The sequence below is a fragment of the Myxine glutinosa genome, chromosome 8 (assembly GCF_964187855.1).
Source record: "Myxine glutinosa chromosome 8, kmMyxGlut1.1, whole genome shotgun sequence".
Lineage (NCBI taxonomy): Eukaryota > Metazoa > Chordata > Myxini > Myxiniformes > Myxinidae > Myxine > Myxine glutinosa.
Window position 1 is genome coordinate 31,426,435 of NC_136268.1, and position 27,350 is coordinate 31,453,784.

The 27,350-nt window shown below is 46.5% G+C and overlaps 2 protein-coding genes across 4 annotated transcripts in view; one reads left to right on the forward strand and one right to left on the reverse strand.

Annotated features, from left to right (window-relative positions):
- LOC137432380 (uncharacterized) overlaps nucleotides 1–27,350 on the forward strand; it is a 515,673-nt gene that overhangs the window by 50,062 nt on the left and 438,261 nt on the right. The gene's annotated exons all lie outside the window — the stretch shown is intronic.
- Nucleotides 4,729–27,350, reverse strand: part of PELO (pelota mRNA surveillance and ribosome rescue factor) — a 34,893-nt gene continuing 12,271 nt past the window's right edge. The window contains exons 6-14 of the mRNA XM_068124250.2: nucleotides 24,138–24,301; nucleotides 23,865–23,925; nucleotides 17,945–18,106; nucleotides 17,550–17,596; nucleotides 15,667–15,740; nucleotides 15,421–15,492; nucleotides 6,160–6,234; nucleotides 5,988–6,019; nucleotides 4,729–5,617 (exon numbers count right to left, since the gene is read on the reverse strand). Coding sequence (XP_067980351.1) covers nucleotides 5,526–5,617; nucleotides 5,988–6,019; nucleotides 6,160–6,234; nucleotides 15,421–15,492; nucleotides 15,667–15,740; nucleotides 17,550–17,596; nucleotides 17,945–18,106; nucleotides 23,865–23,925; nucleotides 24,138–24,301 — 779 coding nt within the window. The 3' untranslated portion in view covers nucleotides 4,729–5,525. The remainder of the gene's footprint in view (nucleotides 5,618–5,987; nucleotides 6,020–6,159; nucleotides 6,235–15,420; nucleotides 15,493–15,666; nucleotides 15,741–17,549; nucleotides 17,597–17,944; nucleotides 18,107–23,864; nucleotides 23,926–24,137; nucleotides 24,302–27,350) is intronic.

Sequence of the window (27,350 nt, forward strand, 5' to 3'; positions counted from 1 at the left end):
GTAAGGCACCAGGGCCACGTTAACCTGGTCAAACCGTCGCTCGGGGCGATGCACCTTCGAGCGTTGACACTCGACGCAGGTGTTGGCCCAGTCGCGCACATCCTTCCTGAGCTCGTGCCAAACGAATTTCGCCGCCACCAACTTTTGTGACGCCTTCCTGCCCGGGTGAGAAAGACCGTGGACGGGATCGAACACCAGCCGTCTCCAGCTGGTGGGTACGACGGGGTGAGGCTGTCCCAAGCAAACGTCACACAGTAGCATGGTGCCCGTGTCCTTGGACGGCACGTCAGACAGTCGAAGCCCAGTGACCGCCGCCCTGCAGGCCTGGACCTCCGGGTCAGTGATCTGATCGGCCGCCATGCGGGCGTAGTCGATGCCAAGGTGGACCGCGCCGACTATGGACCGGGAGAGACGATCGGCGACCGTATTATCCTCCCCCGCAACATGTTGGATGTCCATCGTGAACTCGGAAATGAAGGAGAGCTGGTGTTGTTGACGGGCAGACCACGGCTCCGGGACCTTGGCCATGGCAAAAACCAGGGGCTTGTAGTCCACAAACGCCGTGAACGGGCAGGCTTCCATCAGGTAACGGAAGTGTCGGACAGCTATGTAGAGGCCTCGGAGCTCACGATCAAAGGTACTGTACTTTCGTTTGTTAGGGCGGAGCTTCCGGCTAAAAAAAGCAAGCGGCTGCCAGGCCCCGTTGATCCACTGCTCGTGCACGGTGCCAACCGCGTAGTCCGAAGCGTCCGTGGTGAGAGCAATCGGTGCATCAGGCGACGGATGCGCCAGCATGGTTGCGCTGGCGAGCGCCAGTTTAGCATCCGTGAAAGCCGTGGCCATCTCCTCGGTCCAGTCAATGGCGCATTTGGTAGGCTTGCCCTTGAGGGTCTCATAAAGGGGCTGCATGAGCTGGGCCGCATGGGGCACGAAACGATGGTAAAAGGTCACCATGCCCAAAAACTCCTGCAGGGCCTTGACGGTGAGGGGGCGCGGAAAACCTTTCACAGCCTCCACTTTAGATGGCAGTGGGACGGCCCCCTCCCTCATGATGCGGTGGCCAAGAAAGTCAATTGAGACCACCCCAAACAAGCACTTGGCCGGGTTAATGATCAGGCCGTGCTGACTGAGGCGTTCAAAGAGCACTCGGAGGTGAAGCATGTGCGCCGTACTGGAAGCGCTGGCGATGAGAATATCGTCCAGGTAGACGAACAGAAACGGCAAATCCCGCAACACACTGTCCATCAGGCGCTGGAAAGCCTGGGCCGCGTTTTTGAGCCCAAAAGGCATACGGAGGAATTTGAAAAGCCCGAACGGTGTAATCACCGCGGTTTTAGGAACGTCCTGCGGCCGGACGGGGACCTGGTGGTCACCACGAACGAGGTCCACTTTAGAAAAAAAAACTTTACCGGCCAAGCGGGCAGAAAAATCCTGGATGTGCGGGATTGGGTAGCGGTCGGGGGTAGTGGCGTCGTTAAGGCGGCGATAATCCCCGCACGGGCGCCAACCGCCACCCGGCTTCGGCGCAATGTGGAGAGGCGAGGCCCACGGGCTGTCGGACCGTCGCACGATGCCAAGACGCTCCAACGTGTCGAACTCCGCCTTTGGGATAGCGAGTTTCCCCGGGTCGAGGCGTCGAGCCCGGGCGTAGACAGGCGGGCCGGTGGTCGGAATGTGATGCTCCACCCCGTGCTTGATGTCAATGGCCGAAAAGGTGGGCCGTGTAAGGACTGGGAACTCGGTGAGGAGGCGGGCGAACTCATCAGAGGTCGAGAGCGTGCAAGCAAGCCTCGTCGAGCCGGACCCGCTCAGCGAGCATGGAAGAGAACTGAATGTCTCCGCATTAATGAGCCGCCGATTTTTAACATCCACCAATAGGCCGTTGGCGCAGAGGAAATCAGCGCCCAGCAAGGGGGTGGACACCCTCACCGTGACAAAATCCCATGAAAACCGCTGCCCGCCAAAGCACAGTGCCACGGTCCGTTTGAAAAAAGTCCGAATAGCACTGCCGTTGGCGGCTTCCAGGGCGGGCCGTGACTCCCGGTAGAACGCTCACCTGGGCCCCTGTGTCGCAGAGGAAACGACGTCCAGAGTCGGTGTCCGAAATGAACAACAAACTGCCCGAACGGCCGACGCTCATGGCAGTTAACGAGCGCCGGCCACCCCGTTTCCCGACTCGCTGAAGCTGCAGGGTGGTCGGCATGCTTCGGCCTTGGAACCAAACCTTGCGTGGTAAAAGCACAAGCCTGGGACCTTCCGCCGCTGGGCCGTAATGGCGGCCGCGACGGGGCCGGGGTCCCATGCAGCCGCACTACATTGCTGTCTGGTGGAGAAATACTTGTCTGCTTCCCGAGCCAGGGCGCGGAAATCCTTAACAGACGAGTTGGCCAGGGCTGACTGTACCTGTCCTGGCAGCTGTTGCAGGAACAGTTCTTTGAAGAGGAAACATGGTCGGTGGCTGCCCAGGAGAGACAACATGTGGTCCATAAGCTCCGACGGCTTGGAATCGCCCAGCCCGGGTAGAGAAAGTAGTTCGCGGGCGCGCTCGGCCTCAGTGAGCTCGAAGGTTAGGAGCAGCAGCGCCTTTAGCGTCTCGTACTTGCAGCCCTTGGGAGGATCCTTGAGAAGGCTCACCACTCTGGTCACAGTGGAGCCGCTGAGCGCAGACACGACATAATAATACTTCGTGTCGTCCGCAGAAATGCTCCGAATGGCGAATTGCGCCTCAGCTTGTGCGAACCAAATGGCAGCTTGTCGTTCCCAAAACTCCGGCAGTTTAATCGAAACTGCGCTTGTCGCCATGTTTGTTTGAAGCTCCAAAAACGTTCGAGAGCAAGACGGGGTCACCAATGTAGGAGTTGCGGATAACGAGAGGGCAAGACACTTCGTAGCTTGATCAAAGCTCCTTTATTCCAACAGAACTAACACATACCGGAACTCACGCATCTTTTATAACGCAACTCACTCTTAAGGGGGCGTGGCTCCAACAACCGAGCGCACGCCACGCCCATACAATCAATAGCCCCACTGGTCCCGTGCCTGTGGATTATGTCCCAATGGGGTAACCCCCACAGTATGGTATTAAAAAAAAATTTAAGTACTCAAAGTCTCTAAGCTGTCTGTCACCATGGAAGTGAAAAGATTGCATTGAGATACTGGTTTATTTTATACAAGCAGAAGTACCCGGCATTGCTGGGCGGGGGAGGGGAGGGCAGGGGAGGAGGGGGGAAGGGGGAGGGGGAGAGGAGGAGAAGGGGAGGAGGGGAGGGGGGAGGTGAGGGGACGGGGAGGAGAGGGGAGGGGGAAGGGGGTGAGATGGGAGGGGGAGGGGGAAGGGGGTGAGATGGGAGGGGGAGGGAGGGGGGAGGGGAGGGGAGGGAGGAAGAGGAAGGGAGGGGAGGGGGAAGGGGAAGGGGGGAGAGGGGGAAGGGGATGGGGAGGAAGGGAGGAGGGGGAAGGGAGGAGGGGGAAGGGGAGGGGGGAGGGGAAGGAGAGGGGGGGAGGGGAGTGGCTCACGTTTCTGAGTGAATGTGGCTCACGTTTCTGAGTTAAGTGTGATGCCGATCAGGAAGAAGAAGAAGCCGTACTACCAAATTCGTACACTTCCGGAATTGTTTCATTTATTTGTATTCAAATGTCTGGTAATTGTTTTGTATTTATTTATGCGAATGTGTACTTGTATATAACTGTCATTAATTTAAAAAGGCTTCGGTACTTTCGAGCGATTTATTTATTTATTTATTTTAACTCCAAAAAAACGAACTTTTTTTTTTCAAATCTTTTTTTGCCTAAAACACTCCCAGGCACTCACTGATGAACCTCTGAAAGTTTGATGAAGATCCGTTCAGCCATCTCTGAATAAAACGCGGACATACACACAGACAACTCGCGTTTATATATATCGAAGTTTCGAGTCAACAATGAACCAACCATACACTGCTTCAATACAGCAACTTTGCAGTCACGACAAAGGGATTGCAGTGTTACGATTATATTTACTATATTATTATTATTAACGGTATTATTATTATTACAAAAACGATTCCACTGTATTGAGAAACCTGGGCTAATTTGTCCGAATCAGCCTGAAGGTGAGGCATGAAGCCTAAGGCCTATACGTACCGTGTTGATGGAAGACCCATAACGCCTATGCTTTCGGTATTTGATGGTCATTTTAACACTCTGTTTGTTTGTTTCACACTGAATGAAAAACGTTAAGGTAGAGCATGGCAATTGTGATATATGACAGGTTCAACGATATGTTCGGCCTGAACAGCATATAAATCAAAATAGCGGTGTGTGGAGTCAGCCGTTGTACTCCATAATGACATCACAGACATAATCACATCATATCACCCTTGTCATGTGACCAGATCCTCAGCTCTGATTGGTGTGCATTTGTGAGGGACATACATACATCCATACATACGGACAAACACTGTTCTAGACAGCTTTGCCCTATGGGCTACGCCGCAAAAAAAAAAAGAGAGACATATATGGCTTCAAAATATTTGTCTGTCAATGACCAGACCAATACTCTTTACCAAGATGGCCTGGGCTTGGTGAAAACTTTTGAGCGAGCTCTTCTCCGAGGATGGAAGAGGTGGGTTTGGCAGCTCCGCCAGGACGGATTGAAATGACCAGGGTTAGTTTTGGGATAGAAGGAATCGGTTGATCGCATTGCCGTTTGCAGGTTCATAAAATAAAAGTGAACTGCATGAACAGGTATGAGGCTGAATGTTTATTGTGCTTTGCGCAATTCATTGGTTTGAGTGGTGAGAAAAAAAAAGTTCGCCCATCGAGACAGGAATGCAAAGGAAGAGTCCAACATCCAAGAGTGGTCATCACAGCAATAAGCGTGCAGTTCAAGTCTCCCGTAGCACGTCATTTTAACGATAAATACATTTTATGGTTGTTTTCTCACCATGAGCAATATAGTAAAAGTGGTTAGGGAATCACTTGTATAACATACACTGCATTATATGGGCCTAATAAAAATGATCAGGTCAAAGGTAACAATCCATTCCACCAAAAAGTCACATTTATTATCATATGTTCTACGTCTAGCCTATTTCAATCCACCACTGCAGGAGGAAGGCTTCCTCAACAAGACATTTGAAGGCCTTTTGGCCTACTCGCCACAAGTACAGGTTTGTGAGAAAGTCGTGGCAGGAATTTGGAATTCGTTCAGAGTGCCGGTGATAATTCTTGTGTTCTTCGTCTAAAGACACCGTGGGATCTTTAAAGTCCACCAACTCATGCTAGCGGACAGGATACCCTGCTTAACGTTCGTCCAACGGTCGACACACTAATTCAGGCAATGCCCTACCTGTGAAGCACGAATCCGACAGTTTATTGTTGTACCGAGAATCGAACTCCCACTGGACGGCTCAGAGGTAAACGTCTGCACCATCCTGTCAAACTTCTTACGGTGTACAATATATTATTATTATATTGTAGGTTCATGAAAAATTATCTTTTTTTATTTATTTTTACAATATGCTACACAATTTCAGTCTCATCGGTTAATCCTCATCAGAGTTTGAACTGGAGCTGGTATCGGCATCAGGAACAGGAAAGCGTAAGATCGCTGCAATCCCACCCAATTGATTCAACTCTGGAGAGAGAAAGAGAAGAATCGAGCCAAATGGGGGAGGAAGAAGTTACTTCACTTGTCATTCACATTCAGCAAAGCCAGACTAGCCTTTATCCAAATTAAACGAACCAAAATAGGGTTTGTGGGTTCTATTCTACTATTCCACAGCACAGTAGTAACTCGTGCCCGTTTTACATGTTCTACGAACAATAATATACAAATCGGCACGGGCCGCACAATCTAAAGGAAGCATTTTACACACAAGCAGTATAGGCACAAAAACCTCCAGATTTACTAATGACCCCAAAAATAAAATTCTTCACTTTGCTAATCAACTTTGTGTTACTGTAGAAATGGCAATGCGACAAAACAAGATACAGAGGACACTCACGTTCGCCAGAAACGTGCAGACTGGAGAATATCCTACAGTAAACAGGGGTAGGGGCAGAGGAAGGGGCAATCATAAGTGGAGGCACCTGGGGAAAGAGCTTGGAGGTGAGATGCTCCTGGGTTGGAGTACCATTCAAACAATATGGTATGGTTTTATTCCAATGTGACGTTACCTGACTGTACCACCACCTTCTTTGACAGAGTCCACAATGCGAACGTAACGATTGCGGACGGCCACTTCCTGGTTCCTATCATGGTCAGGGTCACAAGGTGAATAAAAAGAGGTATTCTCAAATGTACAATTAGGTCGGCCAAATGTGCAACACTCAATGTATTTCCCCGATCCGTTACCAAAAAGTAGGCAAATCATAAATCATTCAATATAGTTGACTCTTGTCAATTCAACTGGATATGTTGGTTGAACCAAGAAGAGGAGAAATACACTACTCACAATAAGTTATGGATATTGGCAGGTTTTTCGGTGTGGTTGATTTTGTGTATTAATTATGTTGAAAAAAGTTGTTGGTCCTAATTCTATGGTTATTAATGAGTGAGAAAAAACACAGCATTCTTGATTTCAATACCCTAACCCTAACCCCTATAAAAAAAAAATCAACTCACTCCCACAATAACCCTAAATTATTGTGAGTAGTGTAGAAAGAAGAGTGGAAATCAGGCCTTTCAAAGTTTATCCATCGCAGTCCACCACAACAGCTTAATGTTAAATGCTATCAAATAACATCAGCATCGTGTTTGGCAAGTAATCATGTTAATTTCCATTCTGTTTTGTTAAATGTTGTGCTCGTGAGTGAATGAAAGCTCTGAGCGGAGCCCAACATGGAGTGAAGAAGTAGAATAAGCAATGGAATGGGTTTTATTACTCCAAGCGCAAAGCAGGGTTATAGTCCGCAAGCCAAGCGCAAAGAAGTCCGCAAGCCAAGCGTGGAGATTTCCATGGATACCATAGGAGGAGAGTTTGGTGAGCAGGGCGGGGTGCCAGACCGTATAGAAGGCACGTGATATGTCAAGGGAGACAGCTCTAATTTCCTGTTTGGCATTGAGGACCTCCATCCATTGTTGAGACAGCAGAAGCAGCATGTCCAGAGTAGAGTGACCTGGTCTGAAACCAAATTGATGATCAGGGATCAAGCCATTGGAGAAGAGCAAAGATTTGATATCCGAAGCAATGATGGATTCCATGACTTTGCTGATAATTGGGAGAAGGCTGATTGGTCTGTAGTTGCAAGGATCTGTTTGTCAAGGAGTGTCAAGGAGATCAAGGAGTGTTTTATGTGTCTGTTTGTCTTTCTGTGTGATTAATTTTCGCTCTTTCACGAGCCTCGATCTTGTATACAACAAAAAAAAAAAAAAAAAAAAAAAAAAAATCTGTTTTTGCACCTTTTTTGTGTAAAGCGGTAATGTTGGCTAATTTCCAAGCTGATGGCAGATGACCTTGAGCAAAAGAGAGGGTGAAGAGAACAGAGAGTGGGAGTGAAAAAGCGGCAGAGCAGGATTTTAGGACCCGTGGGCTGATACCGTCTGGTCCAGTTGCAGAATCAGAGTCGAGGATTGACAGAAACTTCTCCACCTTGTCAGGAGAAAAAGCCACAGAGTCCAGGAGCAGCTGGGTACAACTGGGTACGGTGGGTACAGAGAGGGATGGGTTTGGGACACAAGATTTTGAGGCAAACACAGAGCTGAGGCATTCAGCTTTTTCACGTGCGGAGTCAGCTGTGTAGCCGTTTGAGGTAAGGGAGGGGACGGAGGGGGAACAAACACCAGAAACATGTTTGACCAGATGCCACCAGGATTTGGAAGAGGGAGACAGGTTTGAGAGTTCGGTCTTGAGAGTGGAGAGATATTGTTTCCTGGCTCTCCTGAGGGTGGACACACACTTGTTTCGGGCTTTGTGAAAGGAAATGAGATTTCCTTCCATTGGATTTGCTTTCCAGGAGGCGAAGGCAAGTTGTTTCTGGGCAACAGCCTCACCACAGCCTCACCTCACACCTCACCTCACAACAGCCTCACCACCTCACCTCACCGTTTAACAAGCACGTGATCAGTACCATGGACGGGAGGAAGTGTATGACAACTGAAGACGAGATGGGATAAATCTGTGCATGAGAAAGAGCAATTTACTTTGGAAGAAATCCCAGGATGAGTTGATGTCAGAGGCGGTAGAGATGGGAGACCAGTCCAGATGATTGATGGCTGCTTGAAGACCGTGCCAGTTGGCCTGAGTGAAATGCCAGACTCGTCGACGCTGAGGAGGCTCTCTGAGAATGGCCAGAGAGATGTCCACTTTAAGAAGCACGTGATCAGATGAGCCGATTGGAGCAGAAGAAGAGCAGCAGACATTTGCAGGGAAGCTAGTCATAACCAAGTCTAGAAGAGAAGATGCTCCGTTGACTGAGATGCGGGTCGGGAAATTGACAGATTGTGTCAGTCCCAGTGAGTCGCAGAAGTCCTTTGCTGAGGAGCCATGGCTGGTGAGAGAGGTACCCACACCCAGCCAACTGGCATGGTGACAATTGAAATCACCACATATGAGGAAGAGAGAGTTGGGATGAGTAGATAGAAGTTGGTCCATGTTATCAGACAGCGAGATGTAGAAGGAGTCATCCCTGTTTGGTGGACGGTACAACACACATATGAACAAAAGGTGGGAGATAAGGGGAAGCTGTAGCCAGAGGTACTCCTGGGGGTGAGGTAAAGAGAGGGCAGTGCAGGGAGAGTGAGGAAGAGAGTTTTTGATAAAGATAGCAACCCCACCTCCAGGACGAGTCTCAGGTCTATCATACCGGAGGAGGGAGTAACCCGGGAAAGATATTAAGGAATCAGAGACATCATGAAGGAGGAAAGTTTCTGTTGATCAAGTCTGGTTTGTCAGAAGCAACCTGTATGGTAAGATCAGTCAAGTTTGAGCGAAGGCTCCGGATGTTTGAGGTCCATACCATTAATGAAGAGGAAGGGGGAGCATCGGATACAGAACAGGGGGTGGGAGGGGTTGGGTAAGATGTGGAAGAGAAGGAAGAGGTAGGGAGAGCTGTTGAAAGTTTGTCAGAGATTTCAGAATAGCTTGGAGAAAGGGAAGAATAGGGCAGACAAAAGGTTTGATGGTGATTGGGTGAGGCACAGTGAGGTGTTGTTTGAGGTGGGGGGGGGGGGGGCAGAGCGAGGAAGAAGGTTGGGGGAGATGGAGGTGAGAGTTGGAAGGGAGAAGAAGCAGGGAGGATGCTTTGAGGAGGGGTGAGAGGGGGGAATTGGAGAAAAAAGGAGGGTGGGGAGATTTGAAGGGGAGGGGTGAGGAGGGAGTTTGGGAGGGGAGGGGTGAGGGGGGAGTTTAGGAGGGGAGGGGCGAGGGGGGAGTTTAAGAGGGGAGGAGTGAGAAGGGAGTTTAGGAGGGGAGGGGTGAGAGGGGAGTTTGGGAGGGGAGGGGCTGGGGGTTGAGATTTGAAAGGGATGGGTGACGGGGAAGATTAGGAGGGGAGGGGTGAGTTTGGATTTTAGAAAGTGTTGTACGATTAATGGGAAACGAACATTTATTGCAAAATGAGTTTCTTGTGACCTTCGAGTCAGAGATACGTTTGAGAATGCTGGAGGAGGGGTGGAATGCAGGTGAGTTCAGGGAATGTAGGATGGAGGAACTGTAAGAGATGGATTTTTTTTTTGAAATGAAGCGATTTGGTGAGCAAGTCGAAAACAACATTTTAAAGGAGAAGAAGAAAAAAGTGTTATAATTAGACTACGGATTTTTATGTTAAGAAAATAGGCCTTTTATGTTTTGAAAAGCGGATTTTTTTTTTATGTGAAAAAATCCCGAAATTTTTTTTTCCCCCGTTTTATTCATTTTTTATTATTACCAAGTTTTTCAGAAATCAGTCAAAAAAAGAACAAAAAATGGTAAGCTTTTTCCTGCACAACATTAAGCACTCTGGGCTAGTAAACAGGTAAAAAATGACATTCAGGTACCTTTATTGCAACCGCATTGTTTGATAAGTAGAGGACTAGAAGAAATTGACAAGACCCTTTTAGGAACGGTTAAAGTAGGTGTTTGAAATCATTATCTTGGTAATGTTCTCCTTGGTGAGGCGGTGTCGGCGGTCGGTGAGGACGTTTCTGTAGACGGAGAAGGACCTTTCCACGTCGACGCTGACGATGGGGCAGTACCTCAAGAGGGGGATGTCAGCAAGCTTGACTCCAGCGGGCACACCAACCTCAGATCCGTGCTGATCTCCATCCAGGATCAAAGCCACTGTCGTCAGCACACCAATGTCGGGATTGCGCTGCAGCACTGCCTTGAACTTGGTGAGCAGGATCTCCTTACGGCAGCCTCGGATCTTTTCGAGCTCCTCCTTGGCCTGATCAAGGAGCTGGAAGGCCTTGGCCAGCTCCATGCCGGCCTCCTCCAGCTGCTTAAGGATCTTCGGGATGAACGACACGTGGGCATTTAAGAAGACCAAACTGAGCTTGATGTCCGCCTTTCCGAACAGGTCCTTGGCACTCCGGATTGCCATCGCGTCGTCATCGTTCAGCTGGTCCACAATGTCCTTGACGGCCTCGAAGTGCTCGGCGTAAAACACCGCGGCGTCGATCCACGTCCCCCACCGAGTCAGAATGGGCTCCGGGGGGAGAGAAAGATTGGGCTGCTGCTCCTTCCAAAAGACAACACGCGACGGGGCTTTGACGAACACCTTCTTCGTCGTGGCAATCAGGTCGTTGACGTCCTTGAACATTTCTCGCACTGTCTCGCAGACACGGTGGAGTGCGTGCGCAACCCATTGACATGCAGCAAGTCCGGGAAGAGTTCCTTCAGGGCATGGCCGGCCTTGATCATATAGGCCGCGGCGTCGCTGACGAGGACCTTGAGGCACTCCGGCTTGAAATCAGGCCAAAGATAGCGCAGCGTGTCATTGACTGCATGCACGATCTACCCGGAGTTGGTCTTCTCCAGAAACATGCACTGGACGAGGTGGGGACGAAAGTACCCCTCCTTGGACAAGCATCCCGCGATGATGTTGGCCACATATCGACCTGCCGAATCGGTCGTCTCGTCGACGGACAGCCAGATGGGCTGCTGTCCGAGGTCGGCACGGATCCCCGCCAAGGCCTCGTCGTAGCACTTGTCGAGGTAGTGCTTTCGAATCCAGCTTTCATCAGGGATCTGGAGAGTGATGTGCTTCTCCAGGAATGACCGGAGGGCAGGGTTTTCCAATTTCGACCATGGGATGCCAGCGGCCAGCATGGCCTGGCACAGCTCCTGAGCCACGACGTCGCACTTGTGCCTCTTTCCGCCACCAAAGTCCTCCATGGTGGCTTGCGTGACCGTCCTCTTCTTCTTCAAGGCCAAGTTGCTCTTGTGGCGGTCTCCTCGGACATGTTGGGCCAGCTCACACTTCTGCTTCGCCCGGAAAGTCTTTTCACAAGCTCGACAAAAAGCCGTGTCACTTGACACGTACTTGAAGGTGGCCCCATCGCCGCCAGCGTTGAATTCCTTCAGCCACTTGTCACGAAGAGCAGCACTCATCTTGATAGGAGACTTGTTCACACTTTGTGTTCACTCTCTCACTGTAGTACACCGCCTCACTGCTGTACACGCTGGGGACGCAACGCACGCAAGTGGACGCAACGTTTTGTTTTTGAGATCGATCGCAGTTAAAAATTTCGATCGCAGTTACAAATTTCGATCGCAGTTTAAAATTTCGAAAAATTCCCTAATTTTTTTAGTGTTGCCAGACATTTTCGACCAAAAAGGGCATTTTATTTTATTTTTCCCGAAAAAGGGCGAAATTCTTTTTTTCTCCGAAAATAGCAAAATAATTTTTTTGCGCGCAAAAAAGCTGTTTTATGTGAAAAAAAAATTTCTTTTTTTTCACATAAAAATCCGATGTGCAGTTATAATATACGACAGAATACAGCACTTCAGGGGAAAGTTTAAACATTTTAAAATTAAACAGTGAAAACTATCTGGGGAAATGGGGGTGAAACATGTGGTCGAAGAACGAACAAACGAATAAGAACGAATAAGAACAAAGAAGGAAATATTTTATTTTTTAGAGTTAAGATTTTAAACAAGGAAGAATGGGGTGGAAATGACTGGGAAAAACTGAGAGAACGAAAGTAAATGGACCACAATCGACCGCTGAGAGAAAAACAAAGCCTCAAGGTAGGAAACAAAGTACTGGTCCGCAAAAGACGCAGCACAAAATAACCGACGATTTTATACACGTATGAACGATTTACACTGATAATCTTCCTAGGGACACACTGAGGGTACACACCCATAAGATAAATACAGTTTTGACAAAAATACAAATGGGAACAATTACTTAACTTCGATAGTGTGGAGAGCGTGGACAGCTTCGAAAAAAACGACACCTCGCCGACAAGACCGGAAGCGGCAGTCAAAGTGATAGGGCCAAAATGATATGTAGCATGATATATCAAAAAGTTATGGACAGATTATGACAAAACATGGTGAATGAGTTGGTTAGGAGACAAGAACAAGCAATTAGATTTTGGTTCAGGTCCAAATCCAGATCCGGCCTATACACAACAACACAACATGCATTTTAAGGCCATTTTCCCTGCTAGAGCGGGGGTTAGCCTTGCGGTCCCCATGACAATCTTCTCCATTTTGCCCTATTTTCTGCATCTCTCCTTGTTAACCCCCTTGCCCGCATTTCTTCTTCCACCATCTTTAGCCAAGTCTTTCTCGGTCTTCCCCGTCCTCTACTTCCTTCTACATTAATTTCCATCACTCTTCTCAACCAGTCACTTTCATCCTTCCTCAACACATGACCAAACCATCTCAACCTGTTCCTCTTCACAGCATCAATCACAGGCAATATTCCCATCATCTTTCGCAATTCATCATTTGTCTTCCTCTCTCTCAACGATACTCCGCACATCCATCGAACCATTCGCATTTCCACCCTTTCCAGCCTTCGTTGCTGCTCTACGTTCATTACCCATGTCTCGCTCCCATAAATCATAACACTTCTCACACATGCAGCATACACCTTTCCCTTCAGCTTCAGCGACACTCCCCTCCTCATCAGCATGCCACTCAGTTCCCGAAACTTCTTCCATGCACATCTCACTCGAGCAACCGTTGCCGAGTCTGATCCACCTTCTCCATTCAGCATGTCTCCGAGGTAGCAAAATGTTTTCACACCTTCCAGCTTCACGCCGTCTCCAAGATCCAACTCAACATTTCCTCCATCTGCAGCTCCCTCTGTGCACACCTTACATTTGAATGTAGCTGCCACACTGGTAAATGACCCTCTCAGACCACTACATTTTTGATGAACCCACTCAGCGCACATTGTACATTGAATGGAGTTCACTCCGACACCCTTCCTGCACACAGCACACGGCCACTTCCCAGTTCTTTCCACCTCACCACATGCTTTACCACTTGCCATCACCTTCGTCTTTCCGATATTCACCTTCAGACCTTTTGTCTCCATACATTCCTCCCACTTGTTCATCTTTTCCTTCAGTCCATCCATACTTTCCGCAATCAACACCAGATCATCTGCATACAACAACTCCCACGGTAAACCCTCCTTTACGTTCTGAGCCAGCACCTCCATCACAGCTACAAATAGTAGTGGACTTAGTACGGAACCCTGATGCACTCCTACCTTCACCTCAAACTCACCACTGTTCCCGTCCTTCGTCCTTACAGCTGTGCGCGCTCTTTTGTACATTGCCATCACTACTCTGATCAACCATTCCTCCACTCCTAACTTCCTCAATGCCCATGTCAATACTTTGCGTGGAACCCTATTGAATGCTTTCTCCAGATCAACAAACCCAAAAAACAACTTCTTCCTCTTCTCCATGTACTTCTCCTGCAACTGCCTCACAATGAAAAGCGCGTCTGTCATTCCTCTTTCTGGCATAAATCCAAACTGCATTTCGTCGATCTTCACTTTCTTCCTTATCCTCCTCTCCAACACCCTTTCCAATACCTTCATTCCATGCTCTAATAACTTTATCGCTCGGTACGAGCCACACTCTGGAGGGTCACCTTTCCCCTTGTATAGAGGGACGAGGGTACTCAGTTCCCAATCCACTGGAATGCGGCCTTCTTTCACCACCAGATTACAGATCTCTGTCATTCTCTTCACACCCCAACTTCCTGCTGCCTTCAACATATCTCCCACAACTCCCGTTGGCCCTCCGGCTTTTCCACTCTTCATTGCTTTTATCGCTTCCTCAACTTCCTTCTCAGTTATCTTCTCTGCCGGTCCTAAAACTGGGTTACTCTCTATGTTGCCATCCCATTCATTCTCTGTATTCAACAGCAGATTCATTCTCTGTATTCAACAGATCCGGCCTATCAGGAAGATATAAAACATGGCAGAGATATGCGCTCTACAGAGTGCCGTGTCGGTGAGATTATTATTGTATGCTACATGGTACTCAAGGCACTAATTACCTCTGCCACCAAAAGTGGATGAAGGTTATGTTTTCACCCCTTTCTGTTTTTTGTTTGTTTTTTTGTGAACAAAATATCTCAAAAAGTTGTGGACGGATTCGGACGAAATTTGGCAAAGATGTAGCGTATATCACAAGGACGACATGATTAGATTTTGGTGAAGATCCGGATTCGGATCCAGCTACTATAATTTTTTAAGTGATTCTTCACCATTGGGAGATAGGGCCAAAAACGATACATAGCAGGATATCTCAAAAAGTTGTGGACGGATTTGGACGAAACTTGGTGGTCCGGTTGGGTGTCTGACAAGAACAAATACATTCGATTTTCGTGAAGATTTGAATATGGATTCGGATATGAGAATTATTTAATTTTTAAAGTGATTTTTCACTTTTGGGAGATCGGGACAAAAACGATACATAGCAGGATATCTCAAAAGGTTATGGATGGATTTGGATGAAACTTGTTGGACAGGTTATGTGTGTGACAAGGAAGAATCGATTCAATTTTGGTGAAGATCCACATCCGGATCCAGCTAGTCAAATTTTTAAAAGTGATTCTTCACCATTGAGTGATATGGCCAACCAGGCGGAGGTATGCTCTCTACTGAGTGCCGTTCTCATTACATTATATTATTGTGATATTATCACAATTATTACGATAATCATGTTAATCAGGCCCATTATGGTGATATAGGTTTTGCCATTGCCGCCCAGGCCTAATTTAAACATATGCAAAGTATATAAACTTAGAGCTCTATTGTGGTTTTCACGTTTCAATGAGATCATTCCAAAATGAAGGTCGAGGGAATGATAGCATGGAAAAGAAATTTCAACTGACACCCAATTAGAATCCTAAGAGTGAACAAAACACAGGGTAACGTTGGGGCGATAGGGTTTAACAGAGGGGTTAACAACATTTAGGCAGACAATGGAAGTTGAACCATTACTTTATGCAAGCCGTTATCATTTCTATCTTTACTCACCTGAACAACGTGTCACTGACGAGAAGCACGTCCACAGCTTCAGTCTCTATAGCTCTCTCCACATGTTTTACACTGACAAATGGGGCATTCAGTTCAAAAGGTGAGATCAAAGCATAGAAGACAAATCAATGATGTGCTAGAAGTTTTGTAATGCTGTTCTGCACATGGCATGGGGAGAAGGAGGGGGTCAGGGTGCAGGGACTGGGGTGCGGGGGCTCATTGCAGTAACGAGGGTGCGTAAGAGACCCGTAAAATGCTTTGTCTGGTTCGTGCTGCAGACATTTGAGGTAATCCTCGAGTGCCTTTATTTCACCCGCAGCCTGAATAAATTGTGATATTGGAGAAGGACAATAGGATGAGAGGAAGTCAGGATTGGTCGATCAAGTGGTTTAGACAAGTGTGGGGGGTGGGAATGAAAGAGAAAGAGAAGGTAATCCAAGCATTAAAAATAAATAAATCAAAATATTACACATTATATATTAAAAGCAACACAAGGTTCGGTTAACTGATGACATCATTCCTTAAGTTACAGATATTTTTTATGTTTGTGGTTTAAAAAAAAAATCTAAACCGTGAGAGCGACTGGATGCTTCGATCTCAGCAAGGACTAAAGTGAATAAAGCATTACTGGTTCAAAAAAGGGGGTTGAGGGACATGTACACACATATGCATTTTCATTGCATATGAAAACTAGATGGTATTCCTAGAAAACCTACCCTGCACAGTCAACTTGAGGTGAGCCAACTCTTCTGTTTTTGAACGTTTTTTTTCTTTGATCCAATATGGTTGCCAGACCACGTGAGCGATGACATCATACATTTATATTCTCTAATATAATTGTTGTGTAGATCACGCTTAAGAAATTTAAAACTGATCAGACTAAGCGTTGTCCCTGTCAAATTATGATGTCATAATTAAGGCAACAATGACGTCATCATTAACAACACTTATTCCCCATGCGGAGTTCTTTACAATGAGCCATGTTTCAATTTTTCCATGGAGTGGTTTTGGAGATATAGAGGTGCAACGTTTTTCGGTTTTTCCAAGATGGGGCCTGTACCATGTGACCTATGACATCATAATTATCATTAAAAAATATACAGGAGGAGACGCCCCTATGGTCAAAATGTTGTGTCCATCGGACTAACAATTGCAAAGAATATATTTTTTTCATACTGATCAGATCAAGTGTTGTACTTTTCGAATTATGACGTCATAATGAAGGCACCGATGACATCGTCATTAACAAATCTTATTCCCCATGGGGCGTACTTGACAATGAGCCATGTTTCAATTTTTTCCATTGAGCGGTTTCGTAGATATTAGGGGTGTAACGTTTTTCCAAGATGGTGTCCGTGCCATGTGACCTATGACGTCATAATTGTAAATTAAAAAATATGACAGGCGGAGGCGCTCCTGTGGTACAAGGTCGTGTCAATCAGACCAACGGTTGCCGAGAAAATTAATTTCAAAAATGCAGACACGCACAATCGCACATACGCAACCGATCAACCTAAACCTGCTTTTCGCTTCGTGAGCACAGGGTAAAAAGAATTAATGAATCACAGAATGAATGAATATGAATGATCGTTTTAAGGCAATTTTCCCCGCTAGAGCGGGGGTTAGCCTTGCGGGCCCCATGACAATCATGGTTCCCTGTTTGAGGCAATGTTTTTATGGCCGGATGCCCTTCCTGACGCCAACCCTTAGTCGCCTCTTACGATGCGCAGGGATACGGTGTACCTATTCTAAGCCGGGGTACACACCGGGATCATTCATCCCAGCAAGCTGGTACTCAATTTGCCGACCTCGGAAGGATGACAGCCTGAGTCAACCCCCCTGGCGTTAATTCAGCGATCGACTGGGATTCGAACCCAGGATCCTAGGATCCCAAGCCGGCACCCTAACCGCTAAGCCAACACCAGGCTAATGAATGAATGAATCACATAATCACATAAATAATGAATCACAGAATGACTAATAAATTCCACCAACATAATAAAGCAGAAGTCAGAAACTTTTTTCTCTCTTGGCGAGATGAAAATCTAAAGCACATGTATTAAGGCGAATGCTGGATAGATCAAAGATGTGGAGAAAAGGATAGTGAGAGGGAGAGAGAGAGAAACAACCTTTGTATCAGAAAGCTTGCTGCTCATTGATGGATCACTCAACACCTCTGAAGAAAGAACAAAATAAATGAATGAATAAAACGAGTGTTTAAAACTCAATCACAATGATACAGGGAAACTCTGACTCAGAAGGAGATTGATATGAAAGTCAGTTTACTCAAGGCCATGAATCATTTGTGTGTACCTATTAGCAGCATCTGTGTGTACCAGCATATCGGCCTACTCTTGCTAATACATACCGACTGATTAATTCTTCAAGTTCATATGAATGCCGTTTGAACCTCCGGTACAACGTCCCTGACCGGACGAAAACATCTACAATACGGTACGGGAAGGGCACTTTCGGTCAGTACCACCAACACGGAACCACTGAAAGGTGGAGTTCACCTTCATACCTGTGAGCGCGTGTTTGTGCCCAGAAGCTGAGTGAGCGAGGATGAACTTGGCTCGGTGCTCCAGCAGGGGCCTCGTCTCAGGTCGTGCGCTCGGTCCAAACAACCGTTCATGCAGTTGGTCTTTAACAAAGCCCGGGCTCGCAAGCACCACACAGCGCACCACTGCGGAATCACAACACAGACCAGTTTGAAAAGTCGTTATTTTGTTAGGTATTTCAGGGTCCTTTCCAGAAATATTCTTTGCCACTTATGCCATTGGATTCTTCCACAACCACTTCTGTTTCTTTCATATACCATGGAGGGGCTGGGGAGGGTGAGGACGAAAAATGGTTGCATTCAAACACGTTCGACAAGGACAAACACAACGCGCAGGAATACCAATTTCAATGGCAAGTTTACCTTCACCTTTCTCTTCCACCCGTATAACGCTCCTGGCCCTTCCTTTTCTCAAACACTTTTCTCTATCCTACCCCGTTCTCCACACCACCTCTTAATTTCCTGCATATAATATGTAAATGGCTGGAGAAGTCATATTTATAATTAATCATTCATTGGAAGGTGGTGGTGGTGGTGGTGGTTCGTAGGAAGCCTGTAGCTACATGGCTGCATCATTATTCTGGGGGCGCGGCTGTGCTGCTGATGCAGTGCCCCCTATTACCGGTAAGTTGCCAACCTCGGAAGGATGACAGGCTGTGTCAACCCACCTGGAGTTATTTCAATTGCACGACAAGGGCTCAACCTCAGGACCCTAAGATCTCAAGGCAGGCACCTTAACCCCTAAAGCCAACATGTGGCTTCTTTGGAAGATGACATTGCATATTATTTCTTGCCATTAAATGACCAGATTTGGCATTCACTTTGCACAACAGATTATGCAAATAGGCATTGGCGAAACGTGTTGTCCTTTTTACCATAGTACCATATCACTCCATATCATATAACTCCATATATTACCACATCACTCAGTACGTCAACTATTTTTTTGTAATCGATGAAAAACAATAGGTGTATATCAATTTCTTAGCAGCAGGGAAAGAATCTGTGTTGCCACAATGTCAGAAAACAACAAAATGAAAAACTTTACAATCTGGAAAGGTAACCCATGATTAAGTTACGCCCAAATTCTTATTATTACCTCTGCCACCTCAGGTGGGTGGAGGTTATGTTTTCATCTCTGTCTGTTTGTTTGTTTGTTTGTCTGTTTGTCCGTCTGTGAACAGGATATCTCTTTGTCTGATGAAATTTGGTAGAGACGTTGGACATGTGACAAGTATGAAATGATTAGATTTTGGTGATGATCCGGATCTGGATCCGAGAATTTTAAATTGATTATTATTCACCATTTAGAAATAGGGCTAAAACCAGAATACAGTATAGCACGATATCTCAAAAAGTTATGAACGTATATGGACAAAATATCTAAATCTAAATCAAAATAAATAATTAAATAATTATTTAATTTCTAAGTGATTCTTCGCCATTGAGAGATCGGACCAAAAGCGATATATAACATGATATTTAAAAAAGTTATGAACGAGTTATGACTAAACTTGGTGGACGAGTTGGGTAGGTGACAAGAACAAGCCAATTCGACTTTGGTTCAGGTCCGAATCCAGATTCGGCCTATCGGTGAGATAGAAACCACAAACTGTTCAGCATGGCGGAGGTATGCGCTCCACCGAGTGTCGTTCTAGTTTTCCAAGTGATTCTTCAACATTGAGTGATGGGGTTAAAACGATATGTAACATGATATCTCAAAAAGTTATGGTGGGATTACAACAAAAGTAGGTGGATGAGTTGGTTAAGTGACAAGAATAAGCCAATGAGATTTTGGTTCAGGTCCGGACCAAGATCTGGCCTATCAGTAGGATACAACAAACACAACATGCATTTTAAGGCCATTTTCCCTGCTAGAGCGGGGGTTAGCCTTGCGGTCCTTGCGGTCAACCTGTGAGCTCAACCTGTGCAACCTGTGTCAACCTGTGCGGTCAACCTGTGAGGTCAACATGACAATCTTCTCCATTTTTCCCTATTTTCGGCATCTCTCCTTGTTAACCCCCTTGCCCGCATTTCTTCTTCCACCATCTTTAGCAAAGTCTTTCTCGGTCTTCCCCGTCCTCTACTTCCTTCTACATTCATTTCCATCACTCTTCTCAACCAGTCACTTTCATCCTTCCTCAACACATGACCAAACCATCTCAACCTGTTCCTCTTCACAGCATCAATCACAGGCTCTATTCCCATCATCTTTCGCAATTCATCATTTGTCTTCTTCTCTCTCAACGATACTCCGCACATCCACCGAACCATTCGCATTTCCACCCTTTCCAGCCTTCGTTGCTGCTCTAAGTTCATTACCCATGTCTCGCTCCCATAAATCATAACACTTCTCACACATGCAACATCTCAAATGTTGTGTTTGTGTCCTTCCCCCTCTCTCCCCATCTTGTCTACCGCTCCCGATGTTATATGTTTTATGTGTCGGTTTGTCTTTTTGTGTGATTAATGTTCGCTCTTTCACGAGCCTCGATCTTGTATACAAAAAAAATAAAAATTAAAAAATTTAAAAAAATACACCTTTCCTTTCCCTTCAGCTTCAACGACACTCCCCTCTTCATCAGCACGCCACTCAGTTCCCGAAACTTCTTCCATGCACATCTCACTCGAGCAACCGTTGCCGAGTCTGATCCACCTTCTCCATTCAGCGTGTTTCCGAGGTAGCAAAATGTTTTCACACCTTCCAGCTTCACGCCACCTCCAAGATCCAACTCAACATTTCCTCCATCTGCAGCTCCCTCTGTGCACACCTTACATTTGAATGTAGCTGCCACACTGGTTAATGACCCTCTCAGACCACTACATTTTTGATGAACCCACTCAGCGCACATTGTACATTGAATGGAGTTCACTCCGACACCCTTCCTGCACACAGCACATGGCCACTTCCCAGTTCTTTCCACCTCACCACATGCTTTACCACTTGCCATCACCTTCGTCTTTCCAATATTCACCTTCAGACCTTTTATCTCCATACATTCCTTCCACTTGTTCATCTTTTCCTTCAGTCCATCCATACTTTCCGCAATCAACACCAGATCAACTGCATACAACAACTCCCACGGTAAACCCTCCTTTATGTTCTGAGCCAGCACCTCCATCACAGCTACAAATAGTAGTGGACTTAGTACAGACCCCTGATGCACTCCCACCTTCACCTCAAACTCACCACTGTTCCCGTCCTTCGTCCTTACAGCTGTTCGTGCTCTTTTGTACATTGGCATCACTACTCTGATCAGCCATTCCTCCACTCCTAACTTCCTCAATGCCCATGTCAATACTTCGCGTGGAACCCTATCGAATGCTTTCTCCAGATCAACAAACCCAAGAAATAACTTCTTCCTCTTCTCCATGTACTTCTCCAGCAACTGCCTCACAATGAAAAGCGCATCTGTCGTTCCTCTTCCTGGCATAAATCCAAACTGCATTTCATCGATCTTCACCTTCTTCCTTATCCTCCTCTCCAACACCCTTTCCAATACCTTCATTCCATGCTCCAATAACTTTATCGCTCGGTACGAGCCACACTCCAGAGGGTCACCTTTCCCCTTGTATAGAGGGATGTGGGTACTCAGTTCCCAATCCACTGGAATGCGGCCTTCTTTCACCACCAGATTACAGATCTCTGTCATTCTCTTCACACCCCAACTTCCTGCTGCCTTCAACATATCTCCCACAACTCCCGTCGGCCTTCCCACTTTTCTACTCTTCATTGCTTTTATCGCTTCCTCAACTTCCTTCTCAGTTATCTTCTCTGCCGGTCCTAAAACTGGGTTACTCTCTATGTTGCCATCCCATTCATTCTCTGTATTCAACAGCATTTCCATATATCTTTTCCATCTTCCTTTAATTCCATCTGGGTCCACAACGATTTGTCCCACTTCATCCTTCAAGCAACTCACCCCCATCACATCACACCTCTCTTTCGCTATCTGCTTTGCAATCCTGAATACCGCTCTCTGGCCCTCTTCCGAATCCAAGCGTTCTCTGAACATTTTCCTACATGCCTCCTGCGCCTTTGCTACCTCTTTCTTTGCAGCCTTCTTGGCTGCCTTATAACTTTCATGCTCTGCTTTTTCTGCTCCCGTACCCTTCGCCTTCTGCCACTTCTTGAACTTCTTCCTCTTCTCGTCAATCCTCTTTCCAACTTCATCATCCCACCACCCATGTTTCCGAGTGCCTCGGTGGTCCTTTTGTCCATCCACATACCTCACCAACGGCTCCCAACAGACTATCTTTCATTGACATCCAACCACTTTCAAGCTCAACCACATCATCCTCTGCTCTACTCAGCCTCTCTTTTAATGCCTCCCTTTCGGTCACCTCTTTCAACCTCCACACCTTCAATCTCGGTTGGTACTTCACCCGCCGAGCTCTCCTCGCACCTTTCACCCTTATGTCGCAGACAACCAAGTGGTACTGTGAAACAGCCTCCTCCCCCGGGATCACCTTTGTGTCCCGGAGGTGCCCCCTATCTCGCCTATGCACAATCAAGTAGTCAACGGTTGTCGTCGACCCACCTGACGTGTATGTAACAAGCTTATTACCCTCTTTCTGTAACTGAGTATTACAAATCAACAAATCAGCTCCATCAGCAAACTCCAAAATCCTTTCACCTTCTCCATTTCTCACACCATATCCGTAACCCCCATGAACTCCCTCAAAACCGTCCATACTCCTTCCCACGTGTCCATTTAGGTCTCCTCCTACCACAACAACTCCCTCATCTTTCACGTTTTCCATCAGCTTCTCTATCGCACACCAGAACTTGTCCTTCTCTTCATCGCTCCGACCAACCTGCGGGGCATATCCCGAGATGACGTTCACCAAGAGCTTTCCAATCATCATTTTCACCATCATCAACCTATCACTCACTCTAGTCACACTCACCACACTGTCTACAAACTCCTCAGATAACAGGACACCAACACCATTCACGCCCTCCGGGCACCCTTGCCACACAAACTTGTATTTCTGTCCCTGCCTACCCTTCACCATTCTCACACCACTTCCCTTCCATTACCTCTCCTGCACACAACATATGTCCACTCTTCTTCTGACCAATACTTCCACCACTTCTCCTGATCTCCCTGTCATTGTCCCTACATTCCATTTCCCAAACCTCAGAAACCGATCTCCACTTCGGGCTGTACCCTGCCCATATGTAGCTGCAATTGTCATGGTTCTCTTTTTGAGGCAATGTTTTTATGGCCGGATGCCCGTCCTGACGCCAACCCTTTTAGTCGCCTCCTACGACACGCAGGAATATGGTGTACCTATTCTAAACCAGGGTACACACCAGGAAACGTTTAAAACATGGAAATTCTGGGGGTGGGAGGGGCGGCGTCAGCACCACGGCTGCGGGGGCCCGATCAGCAGCACACCACGTAGTATCACTATCAGTAGGAGACAAAACATAAACTGTTCAGCCTGGTGGAGGTATGCACTCCACTGAGTGTCGTTCTAGTTATTATTATTATGGCTGGCAGGATAGCAGACACACTCCCCTCCAAGCTATCTAGCTTGGGTTTGAATCCCGACTCAGCCATAAACTGTCATCCCGGTGTTTCACAGGCTGGGTGATTCATTAATGTGTGTGCCTTCCCTCGGATGGATGTTAAACAGGCCTCCCGTTTAGCAGTACTAGTTGGTGGACGTTAAATATCCCCACAGTGTAAATCGCGAAGAGTAAGCGAGGTATGGCCGGCACCATGAACTAATTACAAATACCTACTGTTGGGTAAAACCACCTAGTATAACCCTTGCTCAGGAAGCTGCTTCCGTGGCACTGACGCTCTGTCAAGATTATGGTACATCAGAGGGAGAGAGAGAGAGATCCTTATTGAATCTGCCAGGGACATACCTTCAAAGTTTATATGACGTATAATCGCCTGAACCACAGCATCCTGGAACCTCTCCAGGGCCTAGTGAGAAAAAAAGATTAATGTATTTTTTGCTAGAAAATTTAAACGTACTTATAATGACTTAAATTTCTCAAGCATATTGTATAACATATTTTATACAGTACATGCTCAAACAATATCGAAGCAGGAACAGTTGCATGTTTTACACATCACTTTCCACTTATCAGGCCAATTGCCTTGAAAAGCAAGGTCTTGTGCAAGGGAAGGGTTACCTTGTCATGCTGGATGCAACTCCCTCTGCGCTTGCGAGGAATACTGGTCTCTATCTTGGCCCGTACTATGGTCATGCTCGCGGTGACGAGGCACACGTGTGCCAGACCCTCCTGCAAGACCACGGCTGCAAGGTCGGCACTACTTGCCGGATCGCACGCCTGATCTGAATAATCATAAGAAAAGGGCAAAGAAACAACAATAACTTGGAATTTTATTTTTCATTAAGTTTTACAAGTGGATTCAAGTTTTAGGATTCTTGATTTTTACTCAAACTCTCATTTCACTTCTAGTAGGTTATTGAAGCTGATACATTACATCTTAAAGGATGCACCACTTCAAAAATCCAAAAATACTGAGACAATGGCATACCGAATATAAGCATACTACAAGAAGTATCCATCCGTATGACTGTCTACCACCTCCCTGTCTCTATTTGGTAAGCCAATAACGTAACAAACTGACAACAACAAAAAGACAATAATGACAACTTATATAATGATCATAATACACAAAATAGGTATTTATTACACTGACTGTTACTGACTGATGATACGACACTGACTAAAGGTATTTTAAACCAATTTCCATGCTTCCTAGAAGAAAGGGCAGCATGTACAATCATACTAACATAATCATAAGACTTTAAACAAACAAATTTAAAAAAATATATTTTGGGGGGCAACCCCAACCCCTCCGTAGAACCCCTTAGACCCCGATATTTTTTAATGCCATGAACAAACATTAGTACATCACTGGTGATGAAGGTTGTGGTTAAGTTACATCAAAATAGTGTGTGTAGTTTCAGAGGAAAAAGCAAATTCCTATCTTGGGGAGGCAACCCCCCCCCATTAACCACCTTAGACCCTGATATTTTTAATGCCGTGAACAAACGTTGGTACATCACGGGTGATGAACGGAATGTTGTTGTCAAGTTTCATCAGAATTGCATGGGTAAACCCACCGTTTAGAGGCCATTTTTCCCCGCAAAGTGGGGGTTGGCCTTTTCGGGGACCGTGGTAGTTGTTGTTTTTTGGTCCCCTTTTTGAAGCAATGTTTTACGGCCGGATGCCCTTCCTGACGCCAACCCTTTTTGCCGCCTTCAACGACAAACAGGGAATTACCAGTGAACTGGTTCCCACTCTTCCCTCCTTCCCATCTCATGGCATCCTCCATTCCCACTCTTCCCTCCCACCATCTCATGGCATTCTCCATTCCCACTCTTCACCACATGGCGTCCTCCATTCCCACTCTTCACTCCTTCCCATCTCATGGCATTCTCCATTCCCACTTGCATGGGTAGCTACTGAGAGGAAATGAAATACCTATTTTTTTGTGGGTGTGCGGGGGGGGGGGGGGGGGTCGGAGGAACCCACCCACACCCCTCCCCCGTCCCCCCTTTCCCCGTACACGCCCTCAGGGCCCGATTTTCTTTGTGCCGTGAACAAACGTTGGTACATCACAGGTGATGAAGGTTGTGGTCAAATTTTATTGAAATAGTGTGTGTAGTTTCAGAGGAAAAGCAAATTCCTATTTTTTTTTGGGGGGGGGGGAGGGGGGGTCAAACCTGGATCCACTTTGACCCCGGTAAACCCCCTTAGACCCCGAATTGTTTTAATGCCGTGAACAAACTTTAGTCACAACACGACAAATATAATTTCTGCCAAATTTGGTCGCAATCCCATCAGCGGTTTCGGAGCGGATGGACGGACAGACAGACAGAGAGCAAACCTACAGTCACGTGAAAAAGTAAGTACACCCGATGTAAAGTTTTGACTTTTTCAACATATTTCAACATACAGCTATTTGATCTTCATTTCAACAATATTGATAGATAAAGGTGATATAATATAACAAATATCATGAAACATTTACATTTTGTCGTCCATTGTATAATTTAAATAAATATAAATGCAAATTTCGCATGTGGAAAAAGTAAGTACACCCTTGGCTCTAATAGGTGGTATTGCCCCCTTTGGCAGAAACAACCTCAAGTAGACGTTTCTTATAACTGTCTACCAGTCTCTGACATCGACTGGGAGAAATTTTTGCCCACTCCTCCATGCAGAATTCTTTCAGCTGTGCAATGTTTGAGGGGTTTCTTGCATGCACAGCTCGTTTCAAATCCCCCCACAACACCCGATGGGATTTAGATCCGGGCTTTGACTTGGCCATTCCAGAACCCTCCATTTCTTTCTTTTCAGCCATTCCTTGGTGGATTTACTGGTATGTTGAGGGTCATTGTCATGTTGCAAGGTCCACATTCGGTTGAGCTTAAACTTTCCGACAGATGGCCTCATATTATCCTCAAGCACCCTCTGGTACAATGAAGAATTCATAGTGGAATCTATGATGGTGAGCTGCCCAGGCCCTGATGCAGGAAAGCTGCCCCAAACCATAATATTTCCACCACCATGCTTTACAGTTGGTATCAGGTCCTTGTGGTCAAATGCTGTCTTTGGTTTTCGCCAAACATGTCTTCTGGTACTGTGGCCAAATAGCTCTACCTTTGACTCATCTGTCCAGAGCACATTGTTCCAGAAGTGCTGGTCTTTGCCTCGGTGTTCATTGACAAACTTTAGTCTTGCCCTGATGTTCTTTCTGGACAGCAAAGGTTTCCTCCTGGCACACCTCCCATGTAGATCAAATGTGTGCAGCCTCTTTCTAATGGTAGACTCGTGCACTTTGACATCAACAGTGGCAAGAGCTACCTGTAGGTCCTGTAGGTCCCGTGATGACAATCTGGGGTTCTTAGAGACTTCTTTCAGCATCTTGCGGTCTGCTCTCGGGCTGAACTTGCTGGGGCGGCCTGGCCTGAACAAGTTGGCAGTTGTTTGGAATCTTCTCCACTTGTAGATGATCTTCCGGACAGTCGAATGATTGATTTCAAATTGTTTGGAGATCTTTTTAAATCCCTTCCCAGACTCGTAGGCATCTATAACCTTCTTTCTGAAGGTCTCAGAGAGCTCTTTTGATCTAGCCATGGTGACGCCACACACTTTTTTTTTTTTTTTTGTTTTGTTTTGTTTTGTTTTGTTTTGTTTTGTATACAAGATCGAGGCTCGTGAAAGAGCGAACATTAATCACACAGAAAGACAAACAAACACATAAAACAAATAACATCGGGAGCGGTAGACAAGATGGGGAGAGAGGGGGAAGGACACAAACACAACATTTGAGAGCAGGGACCGAGAGACATGGAGACATCGAGAGAT